The 9,952-nt window shown below is 39.3% G+C and overlaps 1 protein-coding gene across 1 annotated transcript in view; it reads right to left on the reverse strand.

Moving 5' to 3' along the window:
- POLE2 (DNA polymerase epsilon 2, accessory subunit) overlaps nucleotides 1–9,952 on the reverse strand; it is a 29,236-nt gene that overhangs the window by 6,138 nt on the left and 13,146 nt on the right. Inside the window, exons 8-13 of the mRNA XM_019550986.1 lie at nucleotides 9,335–9,391; nucleotides 8,905–8,953; nucleotides 8,041–8,113; nucleotides 6,169–6,341; nucleotides 3,639–3,728; nucleotides 3,364–3,418 (exon numbers count right to left, since the gene is read on the reverse strand). Coding sequence (XP_019406531.1) covers nucleotides 3,364–3,418; nucleotides 3,639–3,728; nucleotides 6,169–6,341; nucleotides 8,041–8,113; nucleotides 8,905–8,953; nucleotides 9,335–9,391 — 497 coding nt within the window. The remainder of the gene's footprint in view (nucleotides 1–3,363; nucleotides 3,419–3,638; nucleotides 3,729–6,168; nucleotides 6,342–8,040; nucleotides 8,114–8,904; nucleotides 8,954–9,334; nucleotides 9,392–9,952) is intronic.

Consider the following 9,952-nt stretch of genomic DNA (forward strand, 5'->3'; position numbering starts at 1 on the left):
GCCCCCATTGCTTTCAAAGGGCTTCAAGGGAGGCATGAAGGAAGCAGAACTAGACAGTCGTGGGAAAAAAAGTTTATGAAAATATAACTGGTTAAAGTCAAAAGTTAACAGCCTTTAAAATTAACTTGATTTAAGTTAAAAGTTAAATATTTCCACTTCCAACTAATTAAAAGGGAAGTTAAACAGGGAGTAACTTAAAAATTAAGTTGATTTGTGAGAAAAGCGTGAAACACGGTGTAGGTGTACACTCTTAGCATCATTTTACATTTTCAAATACGAGTGGGTTTCTTTTCCAGAAGCACACAGAAGCCCACTAATTTACTTGGAACTCAGCCTGCTTTACCTGAAAACAACGTTATGTTTGTCACAGTTTTCAGAATAACAATTTACCAACACCTATGTAATGTTAGATCCCTCTCACCCCTCTCCATGTGAAGTACTTTGTAACAGTCATATAAGTATACCAGAACAACAGAAAGGAGATTTTCATAGCCAGGTGACAAATAAAAACTATTTCAACAGAAAACCTCTGTTGTTACCTTTTGAGCAAGAAAAATTGTAACAAAAGGGTATGAAATACATCTGAATTAGAAATAATGAAAGTGTCTGAACATCAACCTTAGACTGAAATGAGAAAAGCAGTTTAAACGAGAGAAAGACTGTTCAGCTGCATAGCAGAGACTGTTTAAACATGCTTATTGCACTTCAGCAAAAGCTGCATTTCAAAATTTACATCCAACAATTTTCCTCTTCTGTCTTGCAAAACTAAGCCCCACTACTGAACAATCACTCTACATGGGCAGATTAGGGAATGCTTGTGTTATAACACGTAAATAGTTTTTTTCATAGTAGGTGACATCTCAGGTAATTTTCCCACAGCTGAGAACAGGTAGACAAGGTTCTTTAAGTGAATCTGATATCTTTTATTAGACCAACTTAAATAATTGGAAAACAATTTTTAAGCAAGCTTTCAGGTTCAAAAACCCTTTGTCAGGCTAAGGAAATCTCTGCAGCTGGTATTGCTCTTCCTGGATGGAGTGAAAAGTAAAGAAGCCCGGGGCTGGGCTGGGCTGCATACAAGACAGGCAGGCAGTGAAGATGTAGACTGAGTCGTCAATGGGTGGGAGACAGGCCGGGGGGCAGGGAAGAGAAGGGGGATGAACAGCGGAGAAGTACCTGGGGAGTTAGATGTTAGGCAGGTTATATAACGTCATAAATTCAATGTCTATATTTAGTCCATGATTTTTAGTATCCAAGAGGTTGATGAAGTGGTGTTCATAGGCTCATCTGAAGAACTGCTGCAGTACAGAATAAAACCCTCCACAAATCGCACACTGCTGGTTATAACACATCACCCCTCCCTCGAACCTGTATGGAAAATCCTCAAACAATTGCAACCCATACTAGAAAGAGACCCTATTCTTAAAGCGATCCTCCCAGAGTCACCCACCCTAGCCTTCAAACAAGCACCAAACCTCACTAACCTCATTACCAGAAGCAAACTTCCTCCGGCCCAGAACACACCGAATGGATCCAGAGCATGCCATGACAAGAAATGCAAAACCTGCCAACACATCTCCACCACCCCCACAATTACTATACCCCACAACAGAGCCATCAGCATTCCTGGATCTTACACCTGCACCTCCAGAAATGTAATACATCTCATCCAATACACCAAATACCCTGATGGAAAATACGTAGGAGACAGAACAGCAACTGCGCACCAGAATGAATGCACACCGGGAATCTCTCAAAGACAGGAATACCCAATTACCAGTGGGGGCACATTTCTCACAAGAAAACCACTCTCTCTCCAGTCCCTCAGTCCTGATCCTCGAAGGGAACTTACCAAACACTTCCCAGAGATGAGCCTATAAACTCAACTTCATCAACCTCCTGGATACTAAAAATCATAGACTAAGTACTGACATTGGATTTGTGACATATTATAACCCGCCTGACATTTGACTCCCAGGTACTTCTCCACTATTCATCCCCTTCCCTCCCCCTCCCCACAAGCCTGTCTCACCCACTGACTCCTCAGTCTACATCTTCACCACCTACCTGTCTTGCATGCACACCAGCCCAGCCTCTGGCTTCTTTACTTTTCACTCCATCCAGGAAGAGCAGACACAAGCTACAGAGACTTCCTAAGCCTGACAAAGGGTTTTTGAACCCAAAAGCTTGCTTAAAAATTGTTTTCCAACAATTTAAATTGGTTTAATAAAAGATATCAGATTCACCCTAAGAACCTTGTCTGCCTATGTCTTCAGACCAACACGACTACAACCTACACCCCTGTCACAGATGAGAAGTAACGCTCAACGTCTTGGGCCCTGGGTTGCTGGTTCTGATCTTCATTAAAATTAAAAAAGTCATCATCTGCTTCACCCTCACTACTTGCTCCCACTCCTACTGGGATCAATGTCTCTGCTTGCTTGTGCTTGTTCCCTCTCCTGCAGCCAACTAGCTGCCCTGTTGACTTCTGCAAATACACAGAAAATGCCAGCATGAACTGAAGAGCTACTCAATACAGCTCACAAAGACACTCTCATGGACCCAGAGGGACAGACTTCCATCTTCAGCTCCCTCTGTGCAAAAATGAAGTTTGTTTCCTACCTATGGGGACTTTTTACCATCTTGTACCATCTACACTTTTACCAGAGCCTGACTAAGGGCCTTTGATCCCAAAAGCTTGCAGAAAAGGACAATTTTCTTGCCATTTTCCAGTTGGTCTAATAAAAGGTATTTTGAAACCAAGAGTTCTAGTTTTAGCATGAACTAAGGAACTCTGGGACTTGTAGTTCTTAAGAGACCATCTCTCATAGGAAGGCACACTATTCTCTGTCTCTCACACAAGAAGTCCTAGAGTTTCAATAAAGAAATATCATTCCATGTAAATCTTAGAGAGTGGCTGTGTCAGGAAAAACTCTGGGAAAGCCATATTTCAATTTTTTTAACTTATACTTTAAAAAAAGTTAAAGTTAACCTTTTTTTAAACTAGTTAAAAGTTGACAGCTGAAAAAATTTAACTAGTTAAAGTTAGCCATTTCTTTAACTTTATAACTAGTTAATTCCCATGACTGCTCCTGGAGAAAAAAGTCCAGAGATAGAGAATTGGTTTCACTTTTATTCAAATATTCAATCACTGTAAAAAGCCGTTAGAGGCTCAGTCAAAACCTTATACACTTCCAAAATAATGATATGGCCTTCTTTCAAGGCATGGAAGACTCCATGATCACAAATAGCCTATACTATTTAAGAAACTTGTGGTCTTTAATTTTTGAAAGCCAGTAGCACTATTCTGTTAAAATTTTTCACACAGCAAACATTATTGTTGCACAAGAGTTGGACACTTACCTTTTATGAATGTTGGGATATTCACAAATTATGTCTGCAAGAGTCTTCAGGGAACCTAGAGTCAGAAAAAATGCAGAGGTTCTTTTTTTTTTTTTTTTTAGGATATTGTACCTGGCTGGACAATCGGTTTACGCAAGTTTTGGATAGTAAATGGAATGTAACATGTCAAATTCCTGTCACTTTTAAAAACAATATTTTTTCACTATTAAATTGCTTTCATCATTAATATGTTGCCCACTTTAATTAGCAGTAAATATGCCTACAGACTTACATACCTCTCAGTGACTGAATCTGATTATTCCCATACGGAGCAGATGAAAAATTTCCACAAAAGAAAAAGCAAGTTGGAGGTGCAGCAGAATAACCTGGGAAAGACACATGAATCATTTGTCACAATTACTTTGTGCTTTACTGTTTCTCACTGATGAACAGCTTACCTTCTCATCCATTTCATTAGGGTCAGAAACTTGGACAGTGCTTTGTCACTGCTAGTGCAGATATACAATTTTTTAATTCAGGAATTTAGTAGATGAGTTGGAAACAGAGAGGACTAAGATGTACCACTTTATTAACAGAAAATCTTCTATTACCACTATCAATGACAGGGTCTATTTCACCTTCAAGGGGAACAGATTTGGTCACTGGTTAGCAGACACAAGAAATCACAGATGATAATTATACCAAATATATAAAAACATAACACAATTTTAAAAGCATATTATTTCTCTTTAAAATATTATGAAAGGCAAATGTATAGATATATTGTATATATCTTATATACATATGTACACCCCCCTCTTTAACAAGAGGGAATTTCAATACTTTATAAATGAATTGGTTACACCAAGGGAAATGAATTTAGCTCCTAATCATTCTCTCTCATAAAAAGAAAAATATTTCTGTAGGTTTAAAAATGTGTAATGTATTAGCCTTTTGTGTAAGTCCTACTCTTTAATCTACTTTTTGAAGCAGCGAAGTTGTTAGATACATCTTGAAAAGTATGACTCAGTACAGTAGCATAGGGATGCAGAAAGGCACTCCTGCGGGCAGAGGAGCAGCAATTTCCACTTTCTGTGTAATCACAATTGTGATCATGTAGCTACTGGCAGCAACCGCTTTTTTTCCCTACCCCAAAGTCATTGTCCTGTTCACCCCACCCTAGTTATGCCATTAACTCAATATAACAGCTTCACTGACTAGAGTCCCTTTATCACATGTAATCTGAAGTTTATTCACTTCACTTCAAGGTTGCTATCAATATTTGTCATAGTTTCATAGTTGGTAGGGTCGGAAGGGAACTCTGCCAGCCTGCAAGAGAAAACCTGCAGTTTCCTACATTTTTCTCCTTTAAAGGAGAATCCATTTTTAAAGTTTGTTCATGACCCTTTCATATATTCTTGCAACCCACTTTTGGGTCACAACTCATTGCTTGAGAAACAGTGATTTAGTCTGAGCCCTAGCTCAAAGCAGGACCAGCCCCAACCAGATCATCCCAGCCAGGGCTTTGTCTACCTGGGTCTTAAACACCTCCAAGGATGGAAACTACACCACCTCTCTGGGTAACCTGTTCCAGTGCTTTACTACCATCCTAGTGAGAAAGTTTTTCCTAATATATGACCTCAACTTCCCTTGCTGCAACTGGAGCCCATTGCGCCCTGTCGTGCCATCTGCCCCCACTGAAAACAGTCCAGCTACCTCCTCTTTGCAACCGCCCTGCAGGGAGTTGAAGGCTACTATCAAATCCCCCCTCAGTCTTCTCTTCTCCAAACTCAATAAACCCAGTGCCCTCAGCCATTCCTCACAAGTCGTGTGTACCAGACCCCAAACCATTTTCATTGCCCTCCACTGGACTCCAACTTGTCCACATCCTTTCTGTAGTGGGCCTCCAAAACTGGATACAGAACTTGAAAAAGTAAAGGTTTTTTAAACAAAACTTTATAAATGTTTCAATGTTAGTGAACTGGCGTAATGCTCAGGGAAAGTTTTCCATGTGCCAACATAACACTATTACCACACTATGCAAAATGGCCATAATCCAAAACAAAAGAGGTATGAAGTGACACGTGGAGAGGTTTGCAAACTCAAAACTTTTTGCAAAAATGCAACATTTTCTAACCTGTTAAGAGAGTGATCCAAATAAGAAGGATAATACCAGCTGTGAAATGCAGCAGCAGCATCTTAGAGCAATGGTTCCCAAACTTTATAGATAAGTTTACTGTCGACCCTCAACATTTCTGGCAGACCCCCGTGCACCCTTGTCATCAAACTTTTAATTGTTTGAATCAGCTGACCAGCTGCAGACCACCAATGGCCCATAAGCCAATGTGGAAACACGTGACTTAGAGAATGGTTTGGGCACAGGTTTGGTGAGGCACTATGAAATATCACACATACAAGACCTCCCTCTATTTCTCTCTCTGAAGACTGTTCAGTGACATGTTCATGATGACGACAGCAAGACCTCTAAAAGCAGACAGTCAGTAACTACATGGCCACTGGACTGTCATTGCTTTGTCTGCACCTGAAAGCTTGCAATTAAAGACTTTTTCGGCAAAGAAAAAATAAATAAATAAATAAATCGGGCTGGTCTAATAAAAGTTATCACCTCTGCCACAAGTCCTGATTGCTTTTCTTAGCATCTGTTTAAAAATGCCAGATTGGTTTTAGTAATACACCTTTAAATAAAAATACTAGCACTTCTTGGCAAAACAGCATGTTTAAACTGCTCGGGCACCAAGCTATACAAAGCCAATTAGGTTAAACCTCCTTAAGAATCACATAAAAAAAACAGAATATTTCACCTACCTGAAAACATAGTGTGAAGCTTTTCTAACACTTCTGCTTGGTCCAGCCAAACATCAGAAACAAAGACAAACATGGCATCTACATTTTCATCTTCCAGTTGTTTCAGTTTTGCAGATGCTTTTACTGAAGTTGAGCAAGGTCCTCCAAAAAAGTTTATGTTCCCGTAATATGCCCTTCATAATAAAAACATTTTTGTCATTTTTGAGCTAATCCCATTTTCTTCCTAAATCACTCCTGTTTCTGACTCATTCCCCATCACTATAAACTTTTGGTATATAAATAACCCTAACTAGAAAATGAACTTTTGTGCTGCATGTGTGCATGTGTATAGAAAGAGGATCATGAAGTTTTGCCTTGTCATCCTTTATCAATGGTCCTGGCATTCTTCATATTCATCCCCTTTTTCCCATTCCCTTGCAGTAGTTATCCAAAACTCGAAGCCCAAAGGGCTTAGATCAGTGATGCCAACGTTTTGGCCCTGAGGGCCAGCGCCCAGTCTGTCTGCATGTCAAATCCAGCTAGTGGACTAGCTCTGGTGTGCAGGATGGGGCAAGGTATGGTGGGGCCAAGCCAGCTGCATAGAGGGGGCAGTAGGCAGCCCACACCTGATCTCCCAGGGAGAGGGAGTGGGGCTCAGTCCAAATCCAGGTGCAGGGGGGTAGGAGCAGAGAAGGGGATGTGGTCAGGCCCCAAGTGGGCTGTGTGCGTTTGGGGTGGGAGGAATCTTAAAAATTTGGCAGTGGGGGGAGGAGAGGAAGTATTAATTGCTGCTGCTCCACCACTGCCAGATTTCCTGACCTGTGGGGAACCCCAAAGGCTAGACTGGCCCACAGGCCAGGGCTTGAGCATCAGCATATAGTACTTAGATCATCATCAGTACTATAACACAAGTGGCCCTATCCACTGGCCACTGAAAGTCTTCCCTTAATGCAACACACTTCCAGTCATATCCAAACAGACCAGCAAGTCCAGCTTTGCTTTCCGATTTTTATTTTTAAAAGACAGACATACACATGATCGAATGCTATACAAATAACAATACTGGCCATTTGTAGAAATGCTCAGCTTTCTAAACCGTGTTAACTGATTTGCACCACGTGGTTAAAATCAAATTTCAATTCAAATTAAGGGTTAAATGGACAATCATTGACAGCCCCTTAACAAATCCAGCCTCTCTGTCTTATGCAGGTTGGAAGTAATTAGGAGGCAATAATCAGCCTATTTAAGCACTGCTATGCTGTAGTTATCTTCAGTGCTGTGCAGCTGACCTGATACTTACTCAGGGTGAGGTGGTATTGGCACATTTGACCTTGTGAAGGTGTTGCTTTGTGCCTCAGCCTCAGTTATATTGCAAAAACCCAACTGAGTTTCCCTTGAGGAGACTGATATTTGCAATGCTTATCCGACTTCCTAGACCTTTTTTTTCTAAAAGCAATGCTGTATATACATGTTAATTAATACAGTTTACATTGCCTAATTCAGACTGCCCTAGTCTACATTAACTTTAATCCTCATTCAATGAGGATTAGTTAATTCAGACTGGAGCTAATTTGAATTTGGACTACAGATGTCCCCACATGAGAGCTACTGTCCAAATTAAACCTAGGAAAATGTAACATCTATAAACAGACATTATCGTTTTAAAGTGACTTCATCTCCCCGGCTTTTAGCTATGGCATGTTATAGTGTATTCTTGCTGTTTCAGGTAATGTAACTTGCAGCTGTATTTGAGGGTTTGGGGAAATTCACTGAGTAAATGACTACCTGTGAGCACAGGGGACTGGATTTGATAGCACAGTAGGTGCCTTCCAGCTCCATGTTCCTATGTTAAAATATGAAGTCAGAATGAAATCATTAAAGTCAGTTTTATACCTTGTGGTAGCTGAAGGCTCAGTGGGTGGAAATCCAAAAGCATTCACATGAAATACTTGATCCTCATACCAACCTAGAAGGTTTTAAAAAATGGAAATACTCTTTAGTATCTTTAGTGACACTGTACCTTATTTTAAAATTGCTCCTTCTGTGTAAAGAACAAGAGTACAGAATAAGAAAGACAATTTAGCCAAACAGCCATCCTTTCTTTTATCTTCCATTTACTTTATTAGAATATTGTTTTTAAAACAACTTTATACTGGTACATTACCATAAAATAAGATGGTGATACGATATATGTTGTTATAATGCATGTTGGGGTTACAGCTATTTATGAATTAAAATCCTTCTAACAACAGATTTCTAAATCATGCCACCATAAAAGTTTACTACAAAACATCTGAGTCCCTAGCCATACAAATCCTTGATAAAAATGTGCCTTTCTAACAAGTCCCATCAAGACGTCTGAAAGACTGGGACTCTGTCAACAAAACACAGTATTTTCAATGTTGTTGAATGTTTTACTCAATTATTAATTTGTTCTACAATTTATAATTTAACTATGTTTCTTTTCATGAATGTCCTATCCACACAAACCAAGGACCCAAGCCTGAGAGATGCTGAGCAGCTCTAGATACAGTTGACTTCATGGGAATTGGATGTATCAAAATCTCCAAGAGATCCAAGTTCAGGATCTAGTTTCCAATCACCCATCCAGTCCAGGGACAAGTCCCACGAACATAAACAATGACATAAATCTTTCACTTTTTTTGACACCCCCCTCCCCCGAGAATATATTGTTATTGCAACAGTCCAAAGAGAAGAGATAACACATTAATAATTAACAAAAAACATCTACTTTACCTTCAGCCAAAACAAAGCATGACTCGGTGTACAAGCCGCTGTGGAACTGGTGCAAAGCAGTTAGGGAATGATACTCTTGTTATATGGGAGCATGTTTTGTTTCAAAACCCTTTTAAATCTAGGTTTTCTAACTAAAGTTTGTTTTGTTTTGGTGTAAATAAGGCCAGAAACACTGGAGGCTGCACAAGACTCAAGTGATCATCTGGTAGCTGGCAGGACAAATCTCATGGGAATAGGAAGGTGAATTCTAACACATGGCAAAAGGTCCTTTCTGAAATATTTTTTAACTATAGCAACTCAGTTACTAGCATGGTGAAAAGGTAAGTTTGCAGCAAAACATATCCTTTAAAAAGTAATTTCCAAATTATATCGTTTTGCAGCATTTTTCCCTGAAATTTTCTTAAACCCTAAAGTGACATCTAAAGGATATTGCTTTACTAAGCTCCAGCTGGACAACCCCTGTAGGATCTTCCAAAAAAAATTTTCCCTACAAAACAAAACAAAAACCCCCAGTATTAAATCCACATTCTATACCACTGGGTCAATATAAATATGCTATCATTTTCTAGAAAGATGCAAAATGAAGTGCACACTAATGTTGGAATCTTCCAGAATCAAAGAGAAGCAAATTAGATATAATTTCCCAGCAAGTACCATTTAGTTACATGCCAGAAAAGACATTAGGAGAAAATCAATCTTTCCCCTACATTTGGTAGGTATGACTTGCTAGTTTACAAGTTATAATTTCAGCTAACTAGAAAAAAGAGATTATTAAATGCTGTATCATAAACAATGTCTATGGAGTTTATGAAAAATTAGACACAGAAAATAAACAAATATGGTTTTAAGGCATGAACGCAATCTCAACGAGGGAGAGAGATTTAACATTACATAGACTCCTGTCCCTTTGTTCATAGAACAACATGTAACTAACCACTGTTTACTAATTGGCAAATTCCCTTTATTTAAATGTTGGACAAAGGAGATATCACACTCAACTTTCCAAACCATTTTCAAAAAATGGATTACCCAGCCAGGAAAAAAAAAA

Source organism: Crocodylus porosus, unplaced genomic scaffold (genome assembly GCF_001723895.1).
Source record: "Crocodylus porosus isolate Cpor-Errol unplaced genomic scaffold, CroPor_comp1, whole genome shotgun sequence".
NCBI classification, from domain to species: Eukaryota; Metazoa; Chordata; order Crocodylia; family Crocodylidae; genus Crocodylus; species Crocodylus porosus.